The sequence below is a fragment of the Pezoporus flaviventris genome, unplaced genomic scaffold (genome assembly GCF_033815535.1).
Source record: "Pezoporus flaviventris isolate CSIRO_AGI_PZ_B2104156 unplaced genomic scaffold, CSIRO_AGI_Pfla_v1 ptg000095l, whole genome shotgun sequence".
NCBI lineage: Eukaryota > Metazoa > Chordata > Aves > Psittaciformes > Psittacidae > Pezoporus > Pezoporus flaviventris.
Genome location: NW_026892643.1, coordinates 1,084,959 through 1,102,331, shown reverse-complemented (window position 1 = coordinate 1,102,331; position 17,373 = coordinate 1,084,959). Strand labels below are relative to the sequence as shown.

General features: G+C 42.4%; 1 protein-coding gene across 1 annotated transcript in view; it reads left to right on the top strand.

The window, feature by feature from the left end:
* Window positions 1-259: 259 nt before the first annotated feature.
* The window catches only part of RAP2A (RAP2A, member of RAS oncogene family), a 35,215-nt gene continuing 18,101 nt past the window's right edge, over window positions 260-17,373 (top strand). Inside the window, exon 1 of the mRNA XM_061476309.1 lies at window positions 260-708. Coding sequence (XP_061332293.1) covers window positions 395-708 — 314 coding nt within the window. The 5' untranslated portion in view covers window positions 260-394. The remainder of the gene's footprint in view (window positions 709-17,373) is intronic.

The following is a 17,373-nucleotide window of genomic DNA, read 5'->3' as shown; positions in this document are numbered from 1 at the left end:
GAGACTGCTCGCGCCCGCCGGTTGGCCGGCTCCCTCCATCCTCCCCCCCTCCCGCGGGGGAGGTGCCACGTGACGAGGCAGCGCCCGCCCGCCTCCTCCCCGGGGCCCCTCCGCGCGCCGGCCGGTTGGTTGTTGCCGTGGCGACAGGGGCAGGAGGGGGTGTGGTCCGCGCTCCACCTCAGCCGCGCCGCAGCCCGTGAGCGCGGCCCCGCCGCCGGCAGCACCGCCCAGCATCCGCCGTGCGGGAGCGGAGCGGGGGTGGCGGCGGCGGTGGCGGTGGGCAGGGCGGGGCGGCCCATGGCGGGGGGGTGAGGAGGGGCCGTCAGCAGGTGCGGGTCGGACGGACGGGGACTCCGTCCGCGCTGGCGGCGGCGGCGGCGGCGGCGGCGGGAGGATGCGCGAGTACAAGGTGGTGGTGCTGGGCTCGGGCGGGGTGGGGAAGTCGGCGCTCACGGTGCAGTTTGTGACTGGCACCTTCATCGAGAAGTACGACCCCACCATCGAGGACTTCTACCGCAAGGAGATCGAGGTGGACGCCTCCCCCTCCGTCCTGGAGATCCTGGACACAGCCGGCACCGAGCAGTTCGCCTCCATGCGGGACCTCTACATCAAGAACGGGCAGGGCTTCATCCTCGTTTACAGCCTGGTCAACCAGCAGAGCTTCCAGGATATCCGACCCATGCGCGACCAGATCATCCGCGTCAAGAGGTGACTTGCCTGCCGGCCTCTCGCTCCTCCGCCGGCCGCGCCCGACGCCCACCTGCGGCCCAGCCCGGCCCAGTGGGGCCTGCGGGCCGTTTGTCCCCCTCTCCGTTCCCTCCTCTCCCGCGCAGGGCAGCCCCGCAGGGCCCGGATCTCCGGCCCGGGGGCTGCCCACACCCTGCCCGCCGCCCACTCAGGTGCCTGCCCCGCGGTTTCCTTCCCTCGTCTCCCTCCTTCCCTGGAGGTACCCCGGGTGGCGGGACCCCCTCCGGTGCTTCTCTCCCAGAGCCGGGCTTCCCCGGGCTGCGTTCCGCAGGGGTAGCGGAGTGGGGGGCAGGGGGCTCTGGCGGTTTTCGCTGCTCATCCCTCCTTCTCCCATCCCCCGTTCGCGTTTACGACGCGGTAAGTTTGGGGTGCTCCTGCAAGAAATATGGCAGACAGGCTGAGCACAGGCGGGCAGGCGGTTCTCTGTGCCATGGCTGTAACCAGCGGCGGAAAAGCAGTTCCCCCAGTATTACATCGGGTCTGTCCTCGATTGTACTTTCTTAGTGGACGTGCGGTAGCTGCTTTGCAAGGGAAGCACCTGGGTGTTTTCGTGCGGCAAGTGCCTCTAACGGCAGGTAGAGATTTGCCTTTTCAGATCCCTTCGTAGGTACCTCTGTGAACTTCCCACTCCTTTTGAAAGTGTAGAACGCAAGAATCTGGGTAAAGACATGATGGCTGTGATCGTTAGGCCTTATATATATGCTAGTGTTTCTCTTAATTTCCCACGGTCATGCTGCCAGCTGCTCTGTCACGAGTGAATCCACAATGGTGAAACACCGGTGTATGCTGTCAGTTTGTTTTTATAACCACTACGTTGTTTAGATATGCGTCAATCAGTTAGATGTCAGCAGCTGAAATGCAGCCAGTCATGCTAAAATAAGGGTAGACATACTATTTGAAATCATAGCAACCATTTGAACCATAGCCTGGATGAGAAAATGCCACTGGCCACATCATCGCAGACAGAGATCTGTTATTGCCTGTGGAGAGAGGTTGTAATTATGTCGCAGAACTGGTTGCAGCTTTGCCTTGGACATCTGAAAAGGGAGCCCTTATAAATAACTAAGTTGGACCACAGCTGTTGGATTTGCATCTTAATGTAGAGTGGAGCATAAAAGGTGATAATGCCTAATCATATGGTTGGCATGGTCTGTTTGCAGAAACTACCATTCCAGACCCAAGGCCTGGGGAAGATGTATTTTAAAACTGGGGAGGAGGGCAAGCTGGGGAAAGGGGAGGGAGGAGACAAAGCAATGATATTTTTAGATACTTGCAACTCTTTTGTAGTAGGTGTTTCTTAATGCATGTCCTAACTTTTTCACTGGGGATTTCTTAATCCCAATGTAATGAAGTTATTTTGGATTATAGTGGAATTGAATTTATTGTGGAAAATGCGTTTTCCATAATATTCACACATACCTTATAGAAGAACTTCTTTCTTTCTCTAAGTAGTTAGGGTAGACTTTAATCATTAATAAATACTTTTGATTTTTCCTGTATTAAATCAGTTATATAAACTAATTTATGAATGCTTAGCTGTGGCTTTTGCAGCTTGCATCGTGCCTTACAATGGAACATCTGCATTGAGACCCCAGCTGACAAGCTGTAACTAGGTGAAGCAGAATAGAAAGCAACTTGTACTTCCATAGTTACATTGGCTCAGCACTGCCGACAGTGGGTCTAAATGCTGCTTCTGTTGTCTCTTACCACAAGGCTTTAACTTTTGGCTTTTGGTTAGGTACTTTAGTGAAATGCAGGATTAAAACATGGCTTATCTGTCTTTCACAATGTAATCTAAAAGCAGCTGAAATCTTGAAAATATTAACAAGTCCTGAGTTGCAATTGAAATGGATATGCTCTTGACTTGCAATATTAAAAAGATGTAGTTTCAGCAAGTGTACTGTTTTTTTCCTTTTCAACTTGCCTCATCTTGTATTTGTGGGTTGTTGTGGTGTTGCTACGTTTTGGAACTTAAGTTTGCAGGTGGTGTAAGACAATGTGCTGCTGATTTAAGATTGCATCCTTTTTACCAGTTAAACTGGAACAATGCATATTTAAAGATTTATACCTGTGCAGAGACTTCTAAATTATAATTTATAGTTACACAAATACATTTAATCCATATTGAGAGAAAAATAATCATAGTCCTGTTTACTTGGGGATTTTGGATGAGATGTGCCTGAAAATAACAACTGTATGCTTGCACTGATACAAAAGCATAATCTGAAAATCTCTGAACTTTCATTGTTCTGGAAAACCAATTGGCTAGGTCTCTTAACTGTCAGATATCTCTACACTTTGTGTTGTCCTTGCAATTTATTTTTTTTTTCTTAATGAATAAATCCTTGTGTTATTACATAATTAGAGAGTAATTTTAATTACTCTCCCATGAACTAGAAAAGACAGGTAGATTTCCTTCTTCAGGAAGAAGCTTGAATCTTCTCAAGCATGCTTGAGTCTTCCGCTTCCCTGATCTAACCACCACATTCCAGGCCAGACTAAGCTAAGGGAATCCTTCACTCCACCTGGTGAAGTTGAGTTACTTTACAGGAACAAATGACATCTTCATGAATGAAAGGGAGGAAACAAGTGGACCTTAACTCAACTCTGAAGCTTAGCGATTAGAAGAGGCTGAAGTCATTCTTGCCAGTGTATTTCTGTTCTCATTAAATGTCTGTTTAATATTTAAAAAAATGCATAAATAGACTCGGAAAAGGACAGAAATCCAGGTCTCCCAGTTTACAGAGAAGGCTCCTATGGCAAAACTATGTAGTAAATCTTCCTTATGTACTGTGTAGCGTGGGAGCCTTGCATCCCTTTCAGTCATGGTGCACAGCTTTATCAAGAGTGGAGAATGCCTCCATAGCTTTTAAACAGGTAGTTGAAGTACTTTTCTGGGAAGTGGTTTAAATGCAAACCATACTCTTATTTTTAAAGTAAATAAAATGGTTTTGTCTATGTCTTTCTAAGAATGAGGCCAGGTGCTTTGCCTTCAGTGAAGGAGCCCTGTCAGTTCTGAGCAGATGGGTACACACCCAATAGCTCTGCCTAGACACAGACTGAGGAGAAGGAAAAGGTTTCATAAGTGCTCACTGTACTCTGGGACAGTTTCCTGCTGTGCAGAATGCTGCTGGCATTGGATGAAGGATCACGGTGGTGCAAAAATCACAGCTGCTGTTCCTCCTCCTCCAGATGCTGTATCTTACAATAGTTTCTACCCAAGAAGTTACTTTGCTGTAGCTTGTGTTATACAAAGCAATCTCTTTTGCAATCAGCTGTTCTTGCAGTGCTTGCAACTAGGCCTGCTTATCTGAAACTTGTGCTTTGGTATCAGGATGTGGGGGCCAGGAAACAGATGAAGGAGGATATGCCTCTGGAGAGTGAAGCTGTGGATGCCTTGTTTTGCTGGATGAGGAGTGTAATCAGAAAATAGGAGGACAGAGGGGTTGCGTCCCAATGTAGGGTGATGAGTTGTGCAGAATGAAGATGAAAGATTGATCTCTGGGTTTAGGAACCTGAGTGTCTCTGTGCTTGTTTGAAGGTGTTACTACTGATGATGGTAGCTAAGTAAGCATTTTGGGAGCTCCTAATCACTATCCAATTGACTGCTTATGTGAAATGAAGTGTTCCAGCCCCCATGATCTTAGGGTTTTGGGCACCTGGCACAAATTTCTTTATCCTACTTGTGCCAAATATGTTTATTAAGCCTTGTTTCCTCTGGTTCTTGCAAATGCTGGGGGTTTGTGCTGTTGGGAAGATGGGGTGTAAGTAAGCATAATATTTATTGTGTGGTAGCTTTGAAGAGTACTTCTTACTTTCTGTATACAAGAAGGATAAAAGGAATCAGCTGCTGCTTTACTGCCTCCTGGTGAGATCTTATGCAAAAGATGTTACCTGTGCATTTGTAGATGCTACAACTCTGGGACCTTCTTTCCCTCCAAAATGGATTTGCAAGCTTGGCAGCCAAGAACAGTCTGTTTATGCTGCAGACAGAACTCGCTGTAGTTGCAGAATGAGCTGTTTTCTGGAGAAACCTTTTATTTGGGAGGGCAAGGCTAAACTGAGCAGCCCATGCAAGCGAAGATCTGTAGTGGAGGAAGAGCAGAAACTGTCAAATGAAACAGATTGGAACTGGTACACCTCAGTTAGGTATCAAGATCTAGAAATAAGTAGTGAATATGTAGGCTAAGCAGTGTAATTTTTTTGTGAGCTTTTTGGTTGGTTTTTTTTTTTTTTTTTTGGTGGACAGAAGGAGTTGGGTAACTAACACTTTTGTATTTGTCTTTTGTATGATTAGAAAGTTCTCTGAAGAGAATCTGCTGTTATTTATCATATATTGAATTTTAATTTTGGATATGACTTTGCCAATATTTTTCTTCCATGAAGGTATGTTTAAACCTTGTTAAATATGTATTCTAGGTACTTATGAAGCATTCAATAATGTGATTTCTCAGTCTGTCCTCCAGGCTTTAATATACATGTTTTTAGTACAACCCCATGAAAGAGAAGAAATTTTTTTCAATTTGAACAGCAAACTGAAGCACAGAAATGAAAAAGACCTCAATTTTTGGAGCTTATCACTTGCAATAGTTTCTCTAGATGTCTGACCGGTGCTTTTAAGACAGGAATGTTGTATTCATGTTTTGGAGACTCTTAACAGATTCTGCATAAAGCATTTCTCAAAAATACTATTTTATTTCCAATAGTGAAAAAAACAAAAAAGCCTTTTTATTAATCTATTGCTCTTTTTCTGGAAAGCAAAGACCAAAACATTTATTAATTTAGAGTGGCTGAAAATGCAGACTAAATGATATGGGTGTATTGCTAAGAAATATCACAGGAGTGTGTTTCAGAATTGAGAATGTTCTTTATGGTGGTGTTTGTTATCAGGATGAGAGCCTGCCTCCCAGTCTAGGGATTCTGTGTGGTAATTTAAAACATACAAGAGATGTAATTATTGAAATGTACTAATTGTGAAATCGGCATCTTCAGTCAGTGCTAATTGACATATTTAGTGACTTAATGGCGATTAACTCTGAAAAACTATACTTGAAATTACAAATTTGCACAAATATGTAGTTTGAAAATTTTGCTTTCCAAGTACTATGGAAATTAAGTCTGTTTTTTACTCAAAGATCGTAAGTCCTCTTTAAGCATGGTTGAATTTAGAAGATTTCTGGAATTCTCTATATTTCTCATCTTTATTTTCAGAAAATATTTTTCTAATTTTTCTAACTTTCAAGAGAATTCTTCATAAACACTGCTATAACGTAGTCAACCACAAACATAGCTCCAGCCTTCCAGGAAGAAATAGCTAAGGGTTTGGTAGAAATGAGACTTGGAAAATCCTGTTCCTTCTGAAATACAGTATGTAAAGCTTGACAAATGTATAAGGACTTTCATGGATGCTGACTGTGTAGAGATGATAGAAATAAGAACAGGCTGAAATCCTGAAGTCTTTCTCAGCAAGAGTTTTTTCTTGCAATAATCTCAGTGTAGTGGGCTGATTAGAGTACTCATCTTTACATGAAGAAGGCAGAGCAGGTAATAAGCATGGTCCCCATTCTCTATAGCATGTCTGGTCAAGCTACCAGCCACTCTTACGCACCTGTCAGATGATATTTAGCACTTTATTGGAAGAACAAATTAATATATCTTAAATCCCATCAAACACTTGTACATATTTCTGAGAAACTGTAAGAACCTGGATAGAATTCTAAGATCTGTAGTGATACAAAGATCTAAAAAAGCGGTAAACACAAATAATCAGTCGTATCAAATTCAGCCTGTTTGTACATAACATCAGAACCTTCAGCTGTATGGCCATCTCTTATGTCTTATTGGGGTACTGGTACATAGACTGTAATAGTGTCTGTAATAGAGTACAAATTTACAGATACAGGACATTACTGTAAAATTTATTTAGTTTTAAACTCAGATTTTTAGTTTTTCTCTATTTTCTCGTGCTTTTAAAATAACTTTCCAGCACTTCTTTCTGGCTATATAGAGTTTAGGTCTTTTTCTTTTGCAAATCAACCTTTGTTTTAATTTGAAATTAATGAACTAATTCTGTCAGACAAAATTATAGGTTTCTTGATTCAACTGAGGAATTCATACATACTGTAAACCATGTCTCTGACAGCGTGCAATTTGAAGTTATAGAGGATTATTTTAAAGTTGCTTGGTTTAGTCTTAAACTTGGGTATTTCAAGGTGCTCATGCATCTTTGGAACACACTACTTTAATGTTTTCCTGCAAAAGCTTTTGAATTAGATTTCATACTTTCAGAGTTCTTTTGACTCTTTTGACTCTTGCGTGCACATGCACACACATACATGCACACATACTTTCTTGATAATCTGAAATATTCATGTTGCTTTGAATTACTTCTGGGGAAACCATGATAACTTGATACAATGCTTATAACCATGACAGGTTTTGGCTGCTCCCTCTGCCCTCCACCCCTCACCCCGGATAATTGCATAGGTATTATTTTCTAAGATTTATTTATTTTTTTCTTTGTAAGGTAAAGTGACATGATAGTGTCCTTATGTGTGCACTGAAAGTAAATCTTTTATCCCCTCCTGCTTTTAGGTATTCTTTGGACTTTTATTGGAAAAGTCAGGTAGGCAAGCTCCTTCTGTATGCATGTTTAGGTTAGATTGTGCTAGTTTAGAGTAGAGCACATCTCTATCTTTTTATGATGCTTGTATCATCTCTTCTAAGGTCTTAATTCCTGCTGTAGCTCATGTTGTAGTGGTGTGTGAATAAATATGGATAACTACAATAATGAAGTAGTAGAACAATGTGTGGCAAGACTTCTTAAATTCGTTTTGAGTTGTGCAGTGTTGTTTGATCATGTCTGTGTTGTAAAAATATTTAATGTGTTAAAGACCAAATATGTAACAGTGACTTTAATGGCTTTCATCGTTTAGTACAATAATACATCACTGATGCTTGGGGTTGAATGTTTTTTATCTTGCTCTTCATTAAGCTATTTTGACACAGATTTTTGCAATGACTGTTTGGAAAATTTTATCAAAAAAAAAATCATTGCTCATTAGAATTTCTGTTTTGCCTTTGAATTTCTGTTTTGCCTAGAGGACAATAATTCTTTAAATACTGGTTTTTATAGCCAACACAGTTGGCAGTAACTTTCATCTCAAAATAACCATGATTCTCTACTCTTCAGTTGGATAGTATATGGGTAAAGACAAATTTTGTTGTTTGGCCATACATAAAACCTTCTGGGTAACAGTATGTTTAGTTAAATCTCTTGTGTTAGCGGGCATACTTTTTGGACTGAAAATTCAAAAATACACATTCTTTGGCATTTGCAAGTTTTTAGATGAAAATTTGAAATGTCTGAGTGGGAGGCTCTCCAAAAAAAATCATTAAATGTAGTCTTCCCCTTAATAATTCAGTGTCAGGTTTTTATTTCTTGCACCTAAGAGCAAACATGGGGTTACTGATTATTTCCATTCCTGAAATAATTGCAAGTGTTGCTCAAACATTTTTTTCTTCTTCTTTTTCCTCCTTGTAAATTGTGTAGGTGGTATGTGATGATAACATTTTGAGAGAGAATAGGGAAGCAATTGGGACTGCAGTGCCAAATTATCCTGGCACGTAGTAACTTGCACGAAGATTTACAATTTACGTGATTGTTAAGGTGAAAGGAGCTATGGCTATCTGCTTCTTCATGTTCTGTTATTCATTAGCTTCCTGCTGGTCTGTTTTTCTTTGATGGTTTTGGGTTTGCCATTTTCTTTTTGTTTTCCAGAGGTTTCCAATACACAGCTAGTATTCAGTTTTTGCTGCACTAAGGCAAACAGTGTAGTCAAAGTACAATGATGAGTGCAACTCGGACACTTTCTTTGTTAACGGATTGCATTTTAACAGCTGTGTTGTCTTAAATCCTAGTCTAGACAAGAGAATTAAAGGTGTGATATGAACATGTTATCCTTTCTCAACATTAATGGCATAGGGTTCACTCAGTTGTTTGGTGCTGTACCCTTTAAAAATGCAATGGTGACAACATTTCAATTCTTGTCTTAATTGCATATGGACTAGGTGAAAGATCAGGTGAAGGACAAAAGATTAAGTGTTTTAAGAGTTGATTAGCTTGTTTTGAAATGTTGCTTGTGTCATGTAGAATCATAGAATCATAGAATTGTTAGGGTTGGAAAGGACCTTAAGATCATCTAGTTCCAACCCCCCTGCCGTAGGCAGGGACACCTTATGCTAAATCATATCACCCAAGGCCTCGTCCAGCCTGGTCTTGAACACTGCTGGGGATGGAGCATTCACAACCTCCCTGGGCAATCTATTCCAGTGCCTCACCACCCTAACAGGAAAGAATTTCCTCCTTATATCCAACCTAAACTTCCCCTGTTTAAGTTTTAACCCCTTACCCCTTGTCCTGTCACTACAGTCCCTAATGAAGAGTCCCTCCCCAGCATCCCTATAGGCCCCCTTCAGATACTGGAAGGCTGCTAGGAGGTCTCCACGCAGCCTTCTCTTCTCCAGGCTGAACAGCCCCAACTTCCTCAGCCCGTCTTCATACGGGAGGTGCTCCAGTCCCCTGATCACCCTCGTGGCCCTCCTCTGGACTTGTTCCAACAGTTCCATGTCCTTTTTATATTGAGGACACCAGAACTGCACACAATACTCCAGGTGGGGTCTCACGAGAGCAGAGTAGAGGGGCAGGATCACCTCCTTCGACCTGCTGGTCACGACCCTTTTGATGCAGCCCAGGATACGGTTGGCTTTCTGGGCTGCAAGTGCACACTGAAGCCTGCTCATGTTCAGTTTCTCATCAACCAGCACCCCCAAGTCCTTCTCAGCAGGGCTGCTCTGAATCTCTTCTCTGCCCAACCTGTAGCTGTGCCTGGGATTGCTCCGACCCAGGTGTAGGACCTTGCACTTGTCATGGTTAAACCTCATGAGGTTGGCATCAGCCCACCTCACAAGCGTGTCAAGGTCCCTCTGGATGGCATTCCTTCCCTCCAGCCTATCAACCGAACCACACAGCTTGGTGTCATCGGCAAACTTGCTGAGGGCACACTCAATCCCACTGTCCATGTCAGTGACAAAGATGTTGAACAAGACCAGTTCCAACACCGATCCCTGAGGGACACCACTCGTTACTGGTCTCCAGCCGGACATTGAGCCATTGGCCACAACTGTTTGTGTGCAGCCATCCAGCCAGTTCTTTATCCACCAAGTGGTCCATTCATCAAATTGATGTCTCTCCAATTTAGAGACAAGGATGTCGTGTGGGACTGTCGAATGCTTTGCACAAGTCCAGGTAGATGACATCAGCTGCTCTGCCCCTGTCCATCAGTTCTGTAGCCCCATCATAGAAGGCCACCAAATTGGTCAGGCAGGATTTCCCCTTAGTGAAGCCATGCTGGCTGTCACCAAGCACCTTGTTGTTTTTCATGTGCCTTACCATGCCTTCCAGGAGAATCTGCTCCAAGATTTGCCAGGCACAGAGGTGAGACTGACAGGTCTGTAGTTCCCTGGCTCATCCATTTTCCCCTTCTTGAAAGTGGGGGTTATATTTCCCTTTTTCCAGTCATCAGGAACTTCACCTGACTGCCATGATTTCTCAAATATGATGGCCAGTGGCTTCGCAACATCATTCACCAGCTCCTTCAGGACCCGCGGATGGATCTCATCAGGACCCATGGGCTTGTGCAAGTTCAGATTTTTAAGATGGTCTCGAACCAGATCCTCTCCTACAGTGGGCGCAAGGTCTTCATTCTCACAGTCCCTCCATCTGCCTTCCAAGACTTGGGTGCTGTGGTCAGAGCCTTTCCCAGTGAAGACCGAGGCAAAGAAGTCATTCAGAACCTCAGCCTTCTCCAAATCCTGTGCAGCCAGTTCTCCCGAGAGCTTTCCGAGGGGGCCTACATTCTCCCTAGTCTGTTTTTTATTTGCTATGTACCTGTAGAATCCCTTCCTGTGATCTTTAATACCCCTAGCCAAGTTTAATTCTAACTGGGCCTTAGCTTTCCTAACCTGGTCCATAGCTTCCCGGACAGCATCTCTGTACTCTTCCCAGGCTGCCTGTCCTTGCTTCCACTAATTGTAAGCCTCTTTTTTCATTTGAATTTTCCTCAGGAGCTCCTTATCCATCCAAGGAGGTCTCCTGGCCCTCCTGCTGCACTTCCTTCTAGTTGGGATGCAACACTCCTGAGCTTGTAGCAGGTGATCCTTGAATATCAACCAAGAGTCTTGGGCCCCCCTGCCCTCTTGGGCTGTATCCCATGGAACCTTACTAAGCAGGTTCCTGAAGAGGCCAAAGTCTGCTCTTTTGAAGTCCAGGGCAGCGAGCTTGCTGCACGCTCTTCTCACTGTCCTGAGGATCTCAAATTTGAGCATCTCGCGATCGCTGCATCCAAGGCAGTCCTGGAGCGTCACCTTTCCAACGAGCCCTTCCCTGTTGGTGAGCATGAGGTCAAGCATGGCACCTCTCCTTGTCGGCTCCTCTATTACTTGCAGAAGGAAGTTGTCTTCTACACAATCGAGGATCCTCCTGGATTGCTTGTGCCGGGCCGTACCATCCTTCCAACTGATGTCAGGGTGGTTGAAGTCACCCATGAGAACAAGGGCCTGCGAGTGTGAGGCTTTTCCTATCTGTCTATGGAGTGCTTCATCCACAGGTTCTCCTTGATCAGGCGGTCTATAACAGATCCCCACAGTAATGTCTCCCATAGCTATATTCCCTTTAACCCTGACCCACAAACATTCTGTGGACTGCTCACCTGTCCCCAGACAGAGTTCCATACTCTCCAGCCTATCCCTAACATAAAGGGCAACTCCCCCTCCCCGCCTGCCAGGCCTGTCTGTAGACAGAGCTCTAACAACTTTGAAAATATTGTTTAGTTTTGCAAAAATTCAGGGTAATGAGGCAGACATTAAACGTTTTAAATATTGGAATGACAGCTTAGGGTACCGATCTGGGTAAAACAAAATACAACTCTTACTTTATAGAATGGTTTGGTGACTTCCTGTTACTTATTGTTCTGTTTAACACATAGCCAGCTTAACTAAAAGATTAATAGTGTTTGAGATTCCCATGTGAGTATCAACTCAAGTACAATTTAATTTGAACTGGAAATGAATTGGAAAGAGTGCTGAACTTAAGTGCTTTGAATGTTGTGAAGAAGAGCTTTGGTCCTGGATTTCTAATTAATTGAAAAAAAAAGGTGTTTTCAAGAAATATTGACAAAGACTACCTCTGGACCGTATGTGCGCTTGCTGTGACAAGCAAGCTTTGCTTTTACTCCTAATTATTTTACAGTATAGAGGATAAACCAGTACTGATCAGCCTATTTTATCTGATTAGATTTGCTTGCAGTTTCCCACATTCCTATAACATCGTTTTAACTACGGTACAAAATCTTACTTGAAATATTCTATAAATATGCAAATAATTGGAATATGTTGGGTTTTTTCTTTGAAAAACCTGTAAAATTTGTAAAACCTATCTAGAAATATTAGATTAGGTCTTTTCTCAAAAACTGCTTTTCTTTTGAATTTTTCTTACCATGTTTTCAATTTCATTTTTAAAATTTGCCTGTTTTCTGCTGAAAACCAGTCGGTGATGGTATTTTGTGTTTTTCATGGGTTAGTTGTGGTTTGGTGGGTTTTGTTCTGCTATTTTTTTTTTTTAATAACTTCAGGAATTCTTTTTTTTTTTTTTTTTTTAAACAGTTTGGAGAGCAGAAGATGGTCACCTTGAGCTATTTCTTCTGGAGCATTTTATCAGATGCCTTTCATATACCTCCCATGCCCCCTGTCCAAAAAAATCTAAATGGCTTGAGCTCTTCTCAGTCTCTGATCAAATCAGGCTTGCCATCTTGCAGTTTAAAGAAGGCATCTGCTCTGCTTGTCTCAGAAGCAGTTAGATTTCTGGTAGCTGACATGCAGGTTACTCCCTACAATGCCTGCAAGAGAGAAGCATGAGTCACCTTCTGCTGGTTTAATGCTGCAGTCCACAATCAAAATCCGAACAGTAATTTGGAATGAATTCGTTTGGATGTGGCGTTAGGTCTGGGGAGGAGAGTGCATGTGGAGGGGTCAATGTAGTACCACTTAAATCTGTTTGATCTGCTTGGGGTCTTTAACAGATGACCTCCTCAGTATACACTGGAGGTTTGGGGGTAGCAGAGATTGGCTTTGGTTTTGTACCAACTGTGCAGGATGCTGTCCAAAGCAGGGGATCCTGGCACTGATCTTTGGAAAATGCAGTGCACTGGAGGAGATGTTATTCCTGTGACCCCTCCTCCTAGTGTCAGCCTTCTCTTTTCTTGTATTTTATTGAGAAATAAATGAGAAATGGGTCTTGCAAAACAGCTTAGTGTTTTTTTTTCTGTGTCGGATCTTTGGGAATCTGCTTTGCTTTGAGGTGTGTAGTCCTGTTGCAGCAAACCACTTGAGATGTCTCCTTGTATATGTAGAATCTGTTCTCTTGAGAGTCTGGCCTTCTCACTGATCAAAGCTCTTAAACACTAAAAGGCGGGGGGGGGAGGAATGGAAGCAATTGTGTCAAGAAGCAACAGCTGACCTTTCTGTGGTCACTTTCTGAAATACTGTGATCACTTGCACTAGGGGAGTGTTCTGGTGACATTTCAGTATACGGGGTATTGAGATTGCATTTTTGTGGTGACTTTTGACAGTCCTAAGAAATTCCTGGATTTCTGTTCCTAGTATCTTTCTTCAGCATGTACACCTGACCTTTTTCTATTCTTGTTCCCTCGGGACTTGTGAATTTGCTTTCATGTATTTTGTCTTCATAGTGGCTCATCTTCAACAGGAAGACGGAAGAGAATTTTCTCAACCTCACTTGTAGTTTAGTGGCTGGAGCAGTCTCCTGGGAAAAGCAGATGTGAAACTCCTATGACTAAAGAAGGTGTATAGTATAGGTCTTCCACATCCTTGATCAGTGCTGTAATCGCTGTACTGCCATGTTAGAAGTGAGAAACAGCGTTGCCACTACTTTTATTCCCATGACTTCCTGTGGAAGTGGTATTGGTTGTGTGTGTCGTTATCTTACTGTTACTGTGTTATTAGATTCACAGAGGAATGTTTAGTGAATTAGGTCACTCAAGGGACACGGCTGCTTGAGTGCTTCATCTATAAATCCCAGGAGACCTTAGGTGTGTGACCCTGTTGTGATTCCAGTATATGGCTCAGCTGGGTTTGCACAGCTGAAGGCCTTCAGACAGCTACCTTGTTTTGACAAAAAGCTTTAGATGAACGTGGCCTGTCAAGAAATTAAGTGGGTGTACAGAAATATTGTGGAGAAGTCTCTTGAACATGGCTCCCTAAATTCTTCTGGAGTCCCAGTATATTTACCTACCCCAGTTTTGCATCTGAAATATTTGCCATCAGAATGTTTTTCTCTCTTTACCTCCTGCTTTTCACATGAGTCGCATTCCTTACATTTTGAGCAATGTATTTCTGAATGCCTTTGCATGGATCTTGTTAGTACAGAATAATGACTAGACAATAGACTTGGTGGTCCACAGCATGGGCTTGGCAGTTCTTGTACTTCAGATGTCTTCCTTCTCTAAAAAGAGTTCTATGCAGAGGTTGTATTATGTTGCTGATTATAGCATTGTATTTGGAGTAGAATCTACTTAGGTGGCTATCTTTGTACAAACAGTTTTCTGAGGGGTGATAGGCTCTTTCCTAGGAAAAAGGTGGAGAAGCTGGTGATATCAAGATAGACTTCTGAGAGTCCACAGAGATTTAATGTTAAATATCCAATGTGACTAACTCGATTAATTAGTCTTCATAGGCATCTATTCTGTGTTTCCCCAAACTCCCCTGCAGTTTGAATGTCTGCGGCCTCACTTAACATTAAAAGCTGGAGTTGCTCAGCAGGCTGTCTTCATATCATCTGCTTCTCCAGTATTTGTTACAGGTTGACCATGTAATAGAATTGGTAGCCCTCTGCCCCTTGATCCTCCGATTTTCCAGAAAATTTAGGCATTATGGCACATTCTGGAACTTCACTCAATCCAGATATTCCCAAATTTTATTCAAATTCAGGAGAAGCTAGGCTGTCTGTTGATGTGGTGAATGGCTGTTTTTGATGGGATTAGGCTTGAAGAATCCTTTGCTGCCTTTAGAGATTATATTATGGATCAGATGATAGTTTTGCCTGGATGTGCGAATGTATATCCAATATCTTGCTTCTAGTCTGGCACTGTAAATACATTATAGTTGTTCCATTTGGGATTATGTAACCTCTGTTACTTACTGAAGTGTCACTATCATAAAATATGTAGCCGCTGCAAATTTCTGGTGAGTCTGTTTACCATCTAACAGTTTTCAGCCAGACCTTGTAACCTGTTTATTTCTAGTGCTTTCTGTACCCAGAGTTCATATCGTCCAAAGTCAAAAGCTTGCTACCCATCAGATGAGTCTGTCAGCAACTGTTGGCAAGGAATGCTGTTCCTGTTAGTACTAGGAGTACCAGTTTTTTACTGCAAAGTCTGGCATTATTGTGGAAGTAGTCCTGCTGCCACCAGGCTCGGTGCCTCGGATTCTTAACTGTCTGTGTAATTGGAGGATTTCTGGAATTGCTTTGCATCTGTGCAAGTGTGGGGTTTAGGAAGCATAGTGAGCAGGTGCAGTCCTTGAACAACCTCCTGATGGACCAAAGCTACTGTTCTTCCCATCTCTTTGATTTGCACTCTCAGCTATGTTAGTAATTACCAAGATTTCAGCTACTGGGCAGCTGTAAGGGTGTACAGACAGGACACAATATGAATGTTTAACTAGAATCAGGGTCCTTTCTCTGGGGAAGGAAATAACTGGTACTTGCAGGCAATATGAACCCTCAGTCACACTACTGAGCTATAGCAGATATGTTCAAATAACCATTATCTATCTGAAAACTTTATCACGGGAAGCTCAAGATAAGCATCATGATAGTCTGATCTGATGATGGAAAAGTGGTTTCTCCTGACTGCTTCCCCTTACTCCTTTTGTAACAAATCAATAATAATAATTCCATTTCTACCTCCCAAGGTTTGAGGAAAGCTAGGGTCAGGATACTTGAACTTAAAAAGTCCAGACTGCTCTGGTACATAAGAAAGAGGGAAGAAGGATGGCCTGCGTACTGTGCGTTACAGGATTTACTGGAGTATCCCTAGGCTTGATAGGGACGCATTGAGGAAAAAAAAACCAAACCTCTAGTCACAAAGTTTTCACCTTTGGGAAGAGTTGCTACCTTGTAGACTCTACATAGGAAAGAAAATTGGATTTGGAAAACAAAGTTTACTCTGTATTCTTCCCATGGTTTCTCAAGAGCTTGGGTCACTCAATATCATTTGCTGTTTATTGCAGGATATGGTTTTCTCTTGTTCTAACCCTCATAAACTGTATTTGGCTAAAATATCCAAAACTGCATCCTTTTTTTAACTTGAGCATATTGAAGACAGAAAACAAATAACCTAAAGGCCTGAAATCACTGAATTTCATGTACGTTGAATTCTCTTCCAGATGGTTTTATTCAGAAATAGTGACTGCCGTCATGGTGGCTTCATCTGCCAGAAAGGGACAATGGAAAGCTCAAACTTGGAAGAAAGCTGAGAAGGCACACCTTGAAAGTCCCTTATTACTCTAAAATTAAGCAATTGTATTGCCTTCCTAACTGGGATAATTGGACTGGTAATTGAAGTCTACATTCCTCTCCCAGAGATGATCAAAATGCCTTCCTTTTGAAAGACTTTCTGTCTGTCAGCAAGAAATGTGGTTAGATTAAAAGGACTGGGAACTGTCTGGGCTTCACACCCACGCACACACCTTCATATTAATTGAAATGGCCTTTCTGCATAGGACAACTTAATGTGGAAAAAATAATTAGTGGACAATTTCAGGAAATTCTAGTTACCAATTAGTGATTCAATGAAGAAGGTATAATGGACACTAAGGTATGTGGTACCTTTAAATATAGGCTCTTTCTTGAAAGAAATCCAACTTTCTCAAATACTTTCTTACCATTATTACTGTCACTTTTGAGGGTTAAATATACAAATATTGTCATCCTTTCTGTACCTGGAATGTGTCAAACAGACATTTAAATATTGTGGTAGTAGTTTGTTTCTCAGAATAAAGTAAAGTATTTAATAGTTTAGCATCTAAGGTATCAAGCTGTTACCTACCTAAATGCTGCCACTTTAAGAATAAGTTTACTGAGAGACAGTTAAAATGTCTGCATATATGTGCAGAGGAGTTTTTCAGTCTTCCAGCCTGTGGGGCAGGACAAAAACCAAAATGTGGATTTCACAAGGTTCTGCAGTCATCTTCTATTTAAAATAGGCTTTGTCCACATATGAAAATTTTGTCACTAAGCTACTTTCTGAACAAGTCTGGTTATACCAATATGAAGCCACATTATTTGTTTCCTGCCTAATTTAAGCAATATTAAAATTGGTGCCCATGTGGGAATTTGCAACATCTTGAAGAAATTATTTAGGTTAGCCTGGCTTATTTGTTTTATCCCCTTCTGAGAAATAATGACGGTAAGTAAAATAGCCTCTTGTGAAGTTTTTCATTCTTTTTCTCTCTCCTTCCCTCCCTCACATGCATGCACCTACTGCTTTT